This window comes from Physeter macrocephalus, chromosome 4, assembly GCF_002837175.3.
Source record: "Physeter macrocephalus isolate SW-GA chromosome 4, ASM283717v5, whole genome shotgun sequence".
NCBI lineage: Eukaryota > Metazoa > Chordata > Mammalia > Artiodactyla > Physeteridae > Physeter > Physeter macrocephalus.
Window position 1 is genome coordinate 39,774,096 of NC_041217.1, and position 12,817 is coordinate 39,786,912.

The following is a 12,817-nucleotide window of genomic DNA, read 5'->3' on the forward strand; positions in this document are numbered from 1 at the left end:
AGGTTGGGAACCCTGCCGATTGCAGGCGGGGGCGTCAGGAGGCGGATTCCTCCTGCCCTAAGCACTGGGGGGCGGGAGGAGGGGAGCCGGACCAGAGGGCCGGGCACCAAGCCGCGAAGGCAGAGCAGGCTGAGGCGATGGAGGGCGACGGGGTGCCGTGGGGGAGCGAGCCGGTCTCGGGTCCCGGCCCGGGAGGCGGCGGAATGATCCGCGAGCTGTGCCGGGGCTTTGGCCGCTACCGCCGCTACCTGGGACGGCTGAGGCAGAACCTGCGCGAAACGCAGAAGTTCTTCCGCGACATCAAGGGCTCCCACAACCACAGCTGTCCCTCCTCCCCCACGGAAGGCGGCGGGGCCGAGCGCGGCCCTGCCGGCGATGTCGCCGAGATCGGGCTGCAGGCGGGTAAGGAGGGTAGCCGTGAGGAAGACAGGGCTGGAGAGACAAACTGAGGGTGGGCCGCACCCCTGCCCCTGCAAAACAACCCCGGGAAGAGGCGGAAAGTGGAAGAAAGGCCGCGTGGCGGGGCCCCCGGGCCTGAGCTTGCCGGATCCGAGATGCCGTGGGAGGGCATCTCTCGGGGTGGGGGAGGGGAGGGGCTCCAGGGACTCGGCCGCGGGGACAGGGGGCAAGGGGCGCCCGAAGGCAGGAGTGCCAGGAGCAGGATCCAGGGGATCGGGCTGTGCACGGGCGGGAGCGCGGAGGGCCCCAGTTTGAGAGGGCGGAGGTTAAGCCTCGGAGTGAGGAAAGTTGCTCTGAGTTCGGGGATGAGCAGTTGTGGTCAGAGTCCCAGTTAGGGATGGTGGAATGGAGGGATGGAGGACGGGCGGTAGGCAGGGAGCCCTAGGAGGCCAGGGAACTGTAGTGGATTTTGTGTGTGTCCGTTGTATGTGTGTGTGTGTGTGCGCGCGTCTGTGTGTTTGATTATGTATGTGAAATACGCTTACATCAATCATGTGGCAACTCTGTGAAAGGAATGTACTGGGGAATGGAGCTGGGGTCGCTAAAGGAAAGGATGTCTGATGGGTGCCAGGGAATTGCCAGAGATGAGGATTGTGTAGAGGCTGGAGAACTTAGACAGGGAAAGGATCGTTTTTTGGTCCTGAAACTTGACTTGATTCTCACTGGGATGTGTTAGAGGCCCTAAAGCATTTAAAATCCTGCAGCGTCTTTGACCTTTCCTAATTTCTTGCTTCCTCTTAAACTGCTGTTGGTGGGGAACTGGAGGGTTTGATAACTACTTGGTCTAATTAGGAAATAACAGGTTGGATGGAAGAAGGGACTGGCATCCCATGCAGACAGATACCTTGGGACAGTATAGCAGTCAGTGGGTTTCATTGAGTGATTCTCTAACTAAAGTGTGTATTAAGATTAATGTTGAAAATATCTCAGGCTCTATCCCACAGATTGATTATGTCTAGTGGGTGGGTCCTAAGAATCTAAACGCAAGCCGTGGGTGGGGATTCTGATGCAAGTGGGCCAGCAAGCACACTTTCAGAAACACTAATTTAGATGCTGACAGCAAATTTGAACATGAGGTGTAGAATGCAGTGAATTCTTAAACTCTTCAGAGTTTGTGTGTTAGGCCCTATATTTCCAAAGTTGCATGTTTAATATCCTAAATTTGTCTGAGACTCCAGAAATGGTGATAAAAATAAGATTCTGATTGATGATATTCCACTTAGTTGGCCTGGATGTAAATAGAAAAGCTTTTATTTTACCTCATGGGATAAGTGGGACGAGGGGGGATGACTAGCTTTTCTGAAGTTGTGGTTTTGCCATCTTCTGCCCAGAGATTTGTTATTCTTAAAATGGACCCACAGAGGGGACTAATTTCTGTGAGGCTATCAAAAACAATTGGTGAGAAGGGCAGATGTTTTCAGGGATGAGCCCCAGAACGTGTACTTTCACCCTCTCCCTCAGCAATGCTTTCCAGCGGCTTTCCCTGCTCAAAAGTTTTTCTTATAGCTTTTATCTTAAAAAGCCCTCTATTGCTGTAATTTTATAACAACTATTTTAGAATTACTACTGATAAAAAATCAGAGAGTAGATTCACCTCAGAGAGATGGAGGTTTTCAAGGCAGCTTGGCTGGCTCTTGTTTTTATTCTTTAAAAGCCAACTTAAGAAATACAAATGCACCTTTGTATTTTGCCTCATTGGCTTTTCTAGTTGACTGCATCATGAACTAATCTTTTCGTATTTAACTCTCTTCACCCTCTGGAGTCTGTCCATCTGAAATAAAAACCAGGGGAGGGTACAGATGACAGGACTGGGAGCCATTTGATTTTGTTCCATAAAATGCTTCCATTCCTTTAGTGTGGAGAGTTTTATTTTTGGAGGTGAAAAGGAACATCAGGAGAAATTAGTGAGGTGGCACTTACTATGTATATTTTGGGGATGCCATTTTCCCAGCTGTTTAGGTGATTGTGTTAGAAAGTAGAAACCATTCCTTAAAAGACAACTAGCTCTTGTTCTCTCCCTTTACAGACTATCTTCACAAGGTCAAGTTCATTCAGAGACTGTCTCAACTTTCTTCTGTGAATGTTGGTTTCTGATTAATAGGAACTTGAAATGTTAAGCGAAGGAACATTCAATTCTTAACCTCAATTCTTAAAACCTCTTTTGAATGTTTTAATCATCGTTTCAGAATGGAAGTGTCTTCTAGGTTGGCTGTAGTATGGTATTTGAGCAATTGAAGATCATGGATTAACTGTAAATTTTTATTATTTCACTTTTAACCACCAGAGAGATGGGAAGGACCCCCCCCACCCCAAATAATGCTTCCTTCTTAATTTTCACAGTTCTGAATTCACTGAGGGCAGTGTAATGAGTATATAATGTACATGATGTTTTAGAATTTAAAAAGTAGGTGGAATCTAAAATGAGAGTACCTTGGCCTGTACAGGGAAAACTGAATTATAAGTGAAATTGCCTTGATTCAGTTCCTCCTTTTCTTCCGAAAGCATTGGCCTTCTTTTCACTTAACTATAGGGAATGAGAGCCCCTCTATTTGTTGATTTTCCTCTGTCAGAGGGTTCAGAAGTAATGAGATAGAGGCTTTGAGCACTTCTGAAGACAGGCAGAGTGGAGTACTACAAAGTAGCAGAGGGAGAAGTATTTTTCTTGTTTTTTGGTCTAGTAGAGTTCCAAGCTGTTGCAGTATATCATAAACCTCTCAATTTTAAGAAATTGAAATGACTCAAATGTATTTAGTTGGAATGCTTTAATCTGTGCTACATTCCTTTCTTCCTGGTTCTGCTCCTTACAAACTGAGTGACCTTGGGCAGATCACAACGGCGCTGTGCCACAGTTTTCTCATCTGGAAATGAGGATTATAATAATCGTAGTTGCCTCTAGGGTTGTTGGGAGTTAATATATGTGTTTAAAACAGTGCCTGGTAAGGTGCTGTGTTAAGTATTAGCTATTACTAGTCAATAAACATTTGAGCACCTGGTAATGGGGTTAAAGAGTAAATACAAACATTGGTCTTGGCCTTGGGTTAGTGGAGATCAGTCTTCCCCTTCTATAGTTTTCTGCTAAGAAAGAAAAAAAATTATAATTTTCATTACAGTGCACCTGTTTGTTTATGTTGGATGAGGGAGGAAAAGGACCAGGAAGATCTGAACCTGGCCCTCTAGAAAGGGATAATCTAATCCCAGCCATATGCATATGCAACATATAAAGTAGAAAAATTGGAAAAAGCTAAAGGTAGATTGTAGGCATTTTATGTGAGTTACAGTTCTTAGGTTTTTATAGCTCTTTGCCATTGGTTTGCTAACAACTTCGTTTCTCCAACATCTTCACCCTCTTTTGGTTGCCAGAATTAAAAGGGAGAAGAAAAGCACTAGTGTACTTATTTATTTAAGAAAAGCCCTAGTGCACATTTTTCTTGGACTTGTTAGACAGAAATTTGTATGGATAATACACTTTTTTAAAAAAAATTTATTATTTATTTTTGGCTGCGTTGGGTCTTCCTTTTTGTGCGAGGGCTTTCTCTAGTTGCGGCAAGCGGGGGTCACTCTTCATCGCGGTGCGTGGGCCTCTCACTACCGCGGCCTCTCTTGGTGTGGAGCACAGGCTCCAGACGCGCAGGCTCAGTAGTTGTGGGTCACGGGCCCAGTTGCTCCGCGATATGTTTGATCCTCCCAGACCAGGGCTCGAACCCGTGTCCCCTGCATCGGCAGGCAGATTCTCAACCACTGCGCCACCGGGGAAGCCCTGGATAATACACTTTAAGTGGCAGAGTGACATCTGGGCAAGGGATGGAAAGTTGGGGAAAAAGGATATTCTTTACAGCCTGGTTTCTTATAGTTGCCATCTTCATGGGGCTGAGGGGTGGAGGGAAGTTGGTTGTGGGGTAAAACAGCCAGAGACTGGGATGGGTGTGCTTTCTAGTAATTTGCCATGATCTGTTTAGAAGAGCTGCCTCAGCATTTCAACAGAAGCTTAGCAGAGATGGTGCTATAATTGTGATTCTTATTTGTTACTTTTATTACCTTAGATGAACAAAACTCCATTTCCCCAATTATATCTAAAACTTTCACTTTTTCTCAATTTTCTTCCTGTATGGAAGCAGCAGATAGTAGTCAAAAGTTTTAACCACCATTGTTTTTTGCTGTGACAAGTGGAAAAAAATGTACATGATGTTTTAGAAGTTAAAAAGTAGGTGGAATCTAAAATGAGGAAAAAAAAAGTAAAAAAAAGTAAAAAAAAACATGATGTTTTAGAAGTTAAAAAGTAGGTGGAATCTAAAATGAGGAAAAAAAAAAGTAAAAAAAAGTAAAAAAAAGTAGTCAAAAGCAAGCACAAGTACTTGAATCAGACCTGAGTTCCTCTTCTAGTTCAGCCTTTTATTAACCGTGGGACTTGGGGCAAGTTACTTAACCTTGGAGTCTTGGTTTCTTCATATGTAAAATGGGAGTGATACAGAATACCACATATTGTATGAGTCCATCTCATACAATAGATGAGTCTATCTATTTGAAATGTCCAGAACAGGCAAACTCATAAAGACAGAAAGTAGATTAGTGATTGCCAGGGGATGGGAGGAGAGGAAAATGAGGAATAACTGCTAATGGGTATGGGATTTCTTCCTGGGAAATAAAAATGTTCTAGAATTAGATAGTGGTCATGGTTGTACAACTTTGTGAATATGCTAGAAACCACTACATTGTGTGGTTTAAAAGTGTAAGTTTTATGATATGTGAATTATATCTAAATAAATAAATAGAATGGGAGTGATAATGTCTATCTCACAAAGTTGTTGTGATATTTAGAGATAATATACATTAAAGCACTTAGCACAGGCATATAGTTAGTACTAAACATATATGACATTTGAGTGTGTGTGTGTATGTGTGTATGTACTTCGTGAACATTAGATTAGGAGGCTGGAACAGGGGGGTCGGGGGAAGAATAAGAGGAGTGACGAATGGAATGAGGGACAGAACAGTTTTGAGCTGAAGCCAGATTTAGGCCCAGGTCTCTAAGCTCCCAGTCCTGTTCTGCTTCTGTGACTCCTCCCTTGTTCTTTCCTGATCTGGCCATGGGAACAGAAGATGCACCCTGGCAATGGAGAGATTATGTTGCAAGTGAGTCATAACCCAGGCTCCATAGCTTGACATGGAACCATAATCTACTTCAGTGGGAGATATTATCTGATTGAGTGAGTATAATGTGACACTACCTACTCAAGCCTTTTATTCCGATTTCCAGTCCCTTTCCTTTCCCCTTCCGAATCTTCCTTTGCTAGGATAATCTGTTTCCCATGGCATGGGGCAGCACACTACTAAAAAAGGCTTGGATAATTCTGCCTGCTCTTGAAAGAAAAGACATTATTACCTTTAAGATTAATATCATTTGCAATACATTTAGTTTAGTCTTAAAAGGCATTACTGATTTCAATATGGTTAGTTCTTCAGCCTTGCAAGTAGCATTTAAAGAAAGCATGGATTTAAATAAAAATCCATCTGGTCTTTAGATTTTGTTTTGCTCTGTCCACTTTCCAAGCATCAGCATTTATTTCTCCATGCTTCTCTGTCTCACTATGTTAAGTCAACAAAGAATCTTCCTTCAATAAATGCACTTCTCAAAAGCAATCTTTTGAAAATAAAACCTCAAAAAATATGTTACTGAAGTAAAGGGAAATAGGAATTTCACCTTAAACCTATTGCTCAATTCCTGTAGGTTCTGGACATACAGATCATGTTTTTATTTATTTATTCATGTGATAGCTATGGATAGATTTGTCTTATCTCGCTTACTAGATCGTGAACTCCTAAGGGTAAAGACTGTTTTACTCATCTTTGTATCCCCTGCAATGCCTACCATAGTGCTTTGTACATAACAGGCAAGTATCTGTTAGATCGTTTACATATCTGGTAGATATTGGAATGATGTTTTTTTCCACTTCAGGAGGGCAATTTTTCCCCCATGAAAGATATGGGATTTTGTATCTTTGCCCACATTTTCCTGTCTGGGTCCCTAAAACAGAACAATGATTAGCATTTGATAGATGACTAATTAGGCTGGAGCTGCCAGTATCCCAAAGAATGATTTTCACGTCCCAAAGAATGAGTTGCATGCAATACCGGAGCTGCACCATGATATGGGAAGTAAATATTCATTCACTCAACAAATCTTTATTAATGCCTAACTTTGTACTGGGTACAGGACACACAATGGTGAAACATTGTCCAACTAATTGATATTTTTAATTCTAAGCTGATGTTATGAAAGAAAGAAGGATTAGTGTTTCATCATGTTCCCTCTAGAGGATTTCCTACACATTGGTTTCCTGCTTAACCATTAGTCTTTGAGGACAGGAGGATATGAGAAATTCTAAGATTAAATGGCATTGATAAAAACAGGAGTTGAGATGCTTTACTAACTTTCTGACAGTACAGGAAAACTAGCCCCAGTCTGTCTCTGGGATGGAATAACTATAATTGTCTTGTTTGCATGGTTCAGAAGCAGAATGCATTCATGAAGATTGTTGTTAGAGTATCTTTTATCTTCATCAGAGGTTACTCACAGGGATGCCAATATGAAGCGTGTGAGGAGTGTGTGGGTGGATGCGCTTTTTTCCCTAACAGTTTTAAGACCTAAGGTGAATTTGCTCTTTACTTTTTGTAGGAAAATAGTTCACCTCTAGTGATAGTGGGTTTTGCTTCCTACGTGGTCCAGGGAATCTGAATGGTGTCATTCATAACAAGAGTGTAGAGTCCCTGAAAGATGCAGCTTTTCTTTCATGACTCTCAGAGGTCTGACTGGAGTCCCCTGTAGGATTTTCAGTCTAAGTATAGGCCACCCCGTGCTTGAAAATTGATTCCATTCTTTGCCAAATGGGGAGTCTGGTAATCTTGGGGATCCTGGAACTTGACACTTTAACAGAGGAGAACAGATGTAGCAGTGGTTATGTGCCCCCTTGCTTAAAGCTATAAATCAGCCTCTCTGAGAAAGTCTCCTTATAGATAGTATTCCTCCAAAGTCCAAACCAAAACCCTCTGAAGGAAAGTTGGTCAGAGCATGGGGACTCATCAGAATCCCCTGTGGGACCCTGGTTGAATTGCCCATCACATGTGGCGCCTTCTTCTGTCGTATTTAGTAGTCAGTGTGCCGTGTGAGTGGTTTGGATGTATCCCCAGCCTGTGGGGTGCCATGTGGCTGCGGGAACCTTTTGACCGCAAGTCTTTGGAGTTGGGCTTTATAACGTGCTTCCGTTCCATGGGGTGGTGTTCTCTGGGCAGGAAGATGGGAAGTAGAACTTGAGGATTGTTTTGCTTTTCACTTGTTTAATAAGACATCAAAACTATCCCAAAGAATAGTAATAGCTTATGTATTCATAAAAGCCTTTGACTATTAAAAAAAAAAACACCTCCTACTTCTTTTAAAAAAATGCTTTTATCACTTTTATTTTACTCAGATACAAAAAAAGGTCTAATTTTAGCTTCATCAGATTAAGACTTCAGTGTGTTATTTATGCCAGACAGATTTTACCCTTTCTAGTTTATATAATGGGAGAGAAATACATTTCCCAGGATTTTTTTGGTTAAGCCAAACTTTCCAGACTAAAGACTAAGTAAGGCCGTGTCATAAAAGCAACTGGATAACAAGACTAATTTGAATAAAAGCTCTGTTTTTATTCAAATTAAAGGGACAGTGACTGAACCAATATGGAGCTTACTTTTTAGGAATATTCTGTGCAATATACTGTAGCCTTAACTTTTACTATTATGGAGATATGTAGGGGCAAGGAGGAATGAAGAACTTGGGGGAAAACAGCTAGTAGGAGAAAAGTCATTCTTATTCTTTTGGCATATAAGAAGCCCCCTGGGGAAACCTATCTCAGTTTCTCCTGATTGAACAATTGGCCTGCTCTGCTGGCTCATATTCCATGGAGAGAAGTGGAGAAGTTCTGCTGTTGCAACTTGGAAACGTGGTTGGTTAGTCGAGGATAAAAGTAGTTAGTTGGCATGTGATAAATAGGCCTGAGCTGCAGAAGAGGTGCAGGTGTGTTCCCTACTGCTGAGTCATCAGGAGGCTGCTGCAGGCAGTGCAAGGTCAAGCTTCTTCTGGTGGCTTCTTGTTCAATGAACTGGATGGTTATAGGTAACTTTCATCGAAGTGTCCTGTCCTGGAGTGAGTGTTTGTCTATACTGCTTAGTCTTGAGGACTTGGGTTCTAAATCTGATCCTGAACTACTTGTTTAGATGAGTGCCTTGGACTCCCCAGACTCAGAACTGGCATCAGAAAACGATCACAGGAAGATTGAGGAGAAAGAAGGTAATGTGCAGGGCAGAAGTGGGGACAGTGAAGAAACTTATTGTTTAAATTGTATTATTACTGTATATGATGTATTTTTTACCTGCTGGGTTTTTCTGATGAGTAAAATTCTATCTCTTAATCTCTTTTCTCTGAGATCCAGACCTGGATACATTTTGCTGGTTATCTTTTTGGCCAATATTTTAAAAATTATTTTGAAATAATTTCAAATTTATGTAAATGTCACCAGAACAGTACAAAGAATTCTCATACCCACTCCATGCAGGTTCTCCAGTTGTTAAGATTTTATTGCATTTGCCCCATCACCTAATTTCTCTCTTTCTATTATAATATATGTATATATTTTTCGGAACGTTGTGAAAGTGAGCTCTAGATAGGTTGTCTTATCTCTTCTAAACACTTCCAGTGTGCATTTCTCCCAAACAAGGACATGCTGTCAGCATGCAACTTCCCAAATCAGGAAATCAACATTGAGTCAGTATTACCATCCAGTCTACGGACCCCATTTAAGTTTTGCCAACTGTCCCAGTAGTGTCTTTTTCTTTTGATCCAGGATCCTGTCCAGGAGCACATGTTGCATTTAGTTATCATGTGTCTTCATACTCCCTGAATGTGGACAGTCTCTCGGCCTTTCCCTGGAATTTATATCTTTGGCAGGTTTAAAGAGCAGGCTTTACATTCTATGGGATGACCCTCAGCCTGTATCTAGCTGCTTCCTCATGACTAGACTCAGGTCATGAGCTCTCAGCAGGACTAGGCACAGAAATGACGTGATGTGCAGTCACATCAGGGGTACATGTTGTTGGCCCACCCACCCTTGGAGATGTTAAGCTTGATCTCTGGTCATGTTGGTGTCCTTTAGATTTCTCCACCTTAAAGTCACAGTTTTTCCTTTTGCAATTGATTAGTCTTTTGTGGGAAGGTGTTCTAAGATTTCACTGATGATCTTGTTCCTGAAAATGCCTCCCTCCACTAGACCTAACGTCCATTGGCAACGCCCACATGCCTCAGTGGTGGTTTTTCTATCCACTATTTCTTCTATATTTCTTAGTTGGTATTTGCAAAGTTAGAGCATTCCTTTTCCATTGTTTGTTTATTATTTATTTATATCAGTGTGGGACTTCTGAATTTTTTCAATGGATTATAATTTCTTATTATCATTTCAAAAAAATTTTCTGCTTAAATTGTCCCCAGTCCGGTGAGTAAGCCCCCCTTTGAGGTGATTCCTGTGGGGTTTTTTTGTTTTTTGTTTGTTTAAAATTTATTTATTTATTTATTTTTGGCTGTGAAGATGTGGTCCTGAAGATTCTGAAACCCAGACTCCCTAAGCATATGTTTTCCTTAAATGGGGATGCCTCCTCTAAAATTCAGAATCCTTTAAATTTAGCTGAAGGTCAGAGAGCTTGTTTGGGAATGATAAATAAATGCTTCTTGGCAGAATTATTTCTCTCTCAGCTCCTGGGGTTTTTGTAGCTCAATACTTTGAAGCTTGTAGTAGAATTGATTGTAGTAGAAAGACTGTATAACGTTCATTTCTCAATTTAGGATTTGTCCTGTACTCTTGGCACATGTAGTTAATAAGAAATAAAACATCACTACTTACTTGTGGAAATGCATATTTGTGTCACTGATTACTTCAGTGACTTATAAAATCCTTTGTATTTCAGTCACTTTCAGAGAGGACTTCCAAGTTCAGTGTTAAAGGTGAGGCAAAAAATTTTACCGAAGGAGGGAAAGCCTTGGGTATGAGGAACAGGTATTGCAGTAGTAACTCTGTTGAGACCTGAATTGACTCTGAAGCCCCATCAACCTTATGAGTTTCAAGAATAGGATAAGGCAAAGATAGAGTTCCACTTCACTTATTCCATATAGTGCCTTCCCTCCTTGGCTATGGACTATACCTTACCCTGGCCTTCACTCATATTATTATTATTATTTTTTTAATTATTATTATTTTTTTGCGGTACACGGGCCTCTCACTGTTGTGGCCTCTCCTGTTGCGGAGCACAGGCTCCGGATGCGCAGGCTCAGTGGCCATGGCACACGGGCCCAGCCGCTCAGCGGCATGTGGGATCTTCCTGGACCGGGGCACGAACCCATGTCCCCTGCATTGGCAGACAGACTCTCAACCACTGTGCCACCAGGGAAGCCCTTCACTCATATTATTGACTGGGATGGAAAACAGGCAAGACGGAGAGTGTGATGATATAAATCCATTACTCCAAAAACAATTTAAACAATGTATCTACCCTAATGGGTCACTAGAGACACCAAAAGGTCATTAACGAGAGATTGGTTCAAGATGGCAGAGTAGAAGGACATGCTCTCACTCCCTCTTGCGAGAACACCAGAATCACAACTAATTGCTGAACAGTCATCGACAGGAAGACACGGGAACTCAGCAAAAAAGATACCCCGCATCCAAAGACAAAGGAGAAGCCACAGTGAGATGGTAGGAGGGGCACAATCACAATAAAATCAAGTCCCATAACTGCTGGGTGGGTGACTCACAAACTGGAGAACACTTATACCACAGAAGTCCACCCACTGGAGTGAAGGTTCTGAGCATCGGGACCCAGGGGAAGGAGCAGTGACCCCAGGGGAGACTGAACCAGACCTACCTGCTAGTGTTGGAGGGTCTCCTGCAGAGGCAGGGGGTGGCTCTGTCTCACCGTGAGGACAAGGACACTGGCAGCAGAAGTTCTGGGAAGTACTCCTTGGCGTGAGCCCTCTCAGAGTCTGCCATTAGCCCCACCAAAGAGCCCAGGTAGGCTCCAGTGTTGGGTTGCCTCAGGCCAAACCACCAAGAGGGAGGGAACCCAGCCCCACCCATCAGCAGTCAAGCGGATTAAAGTTTTACTGAGCTCTGTCCACTAGAGTAACAGCCAGCTTTACCCACCACCAGTCCCTCCCATCAGGAAACTTGCACAAGCCTCTTAGATAGCCTCATCCACCAGAGGGCAGACAGCAGAAGCAAGAGGAACTACAATCCTGCAGCCTGTGGAACAAAAACCACATTCACAGAAAGACAGACAAGAAAAGACAGACAAGATGAAAAGGCAGAGGGCTATGTACCAGATGAAGGAACAAGATAAAACCCCAGAAAAACAACTAAAGTGGAGATAGGCAGCCTTTTAAAAAAAGAATTCAGAATAATGATAGTGAAGATGACTCAGGACCTTGGAAAAAGAATGGAGGCAAAGATCGAGAAGATGCAAGAAATGTTTAAAAAGACCTTGATGCTGTCTACAAGAGACCCACTTCAGACCTAGGGACACATACAGACTGAAAGTGAGGGGATGGAAAAAGATATTCCATGCAAATGGAAATCAAAAGAAAGCTGGAGTAGCAATACTCATATCAGATAAAATAGACTTTAAAATAAAGAATGTTACAAGAGACAAGGAAGGACACTACATAATGATCAAGGGATCAATCCAAGAAGATATAGCAATTATAAATATATATGCACCCAACATAGGAGCACCTCAATACATAAGGCAACTGCTAACAGCTATAAAAGAGGAAATTGACAGTAACACAATAATAGTGGGGGACTTTAACACCTCAGTTACACCAATGGACAGATCATCCAAAATGAAAATAAATAAGGAAACAGAAGCTTTAAATGACACAATAGACCAGATAGATTTAATTGATATTTATAGGACATTCCATCCAAAAAGAGCAGATTACACTTTCTTCTCAAGTGTGCATGGTACATTCTCCAGGACAGATCACATCTTGTCACAAATCAAGCCTCAAAATTTAAGAAAATTGAAATCATATCAAGCATGTTTTCCGACCACAACGCTATGAGATTAGAAATGAATTACAGGGAAAAAAACACAAAACACATGGAGGCTAAACAATATGTTACTAAATAACCAAGAGATCACTGAAGAAATCAAAGAGGCAATCAAAAAATACCTAGAGACAAATGGCAATGAAAACATGACGATCCAAAACCTATGGGATGCAGCAAAAGCAGTTCTTCTAAGAGGGAAGTTTATAGCTATACAAGCCTACCTCAAG

At 42.1% G+C, this 12,817-nt stretch overlaps 1 protein-coding gene across 6 annotated transcripts in view; it reads left to right on the plus strand.

Annotated features, from left to right (window-relative positions):
* DSTYK (dual serine/threonine and tyrosine protein kinase) overlaps window positions 1–12,817 on the plus strand; it is a 55,949-nt gene continuing 43,132 nt past the window's right edge. For 5 of the 6 annotated variants that reach the window (XM_024133796.3, XM_024133798.3, XM_028488534.2 and 2 more), the window contains exon 1: window positions 1–402. In XM_024133796.3, the coding sequence (XP_023989564.1) occupies window positions 138–402 (265 nt within the window). In that variant the 5' untranslated portion in view covers window positions 1–137. Of the gene's footprint in view, window positions 403–8,709; window positions 8,783–12,817 lie in introns of all 6 variants that reach the window. The other variant, XM_028488536.2, reaches the window with a different exon arrangement.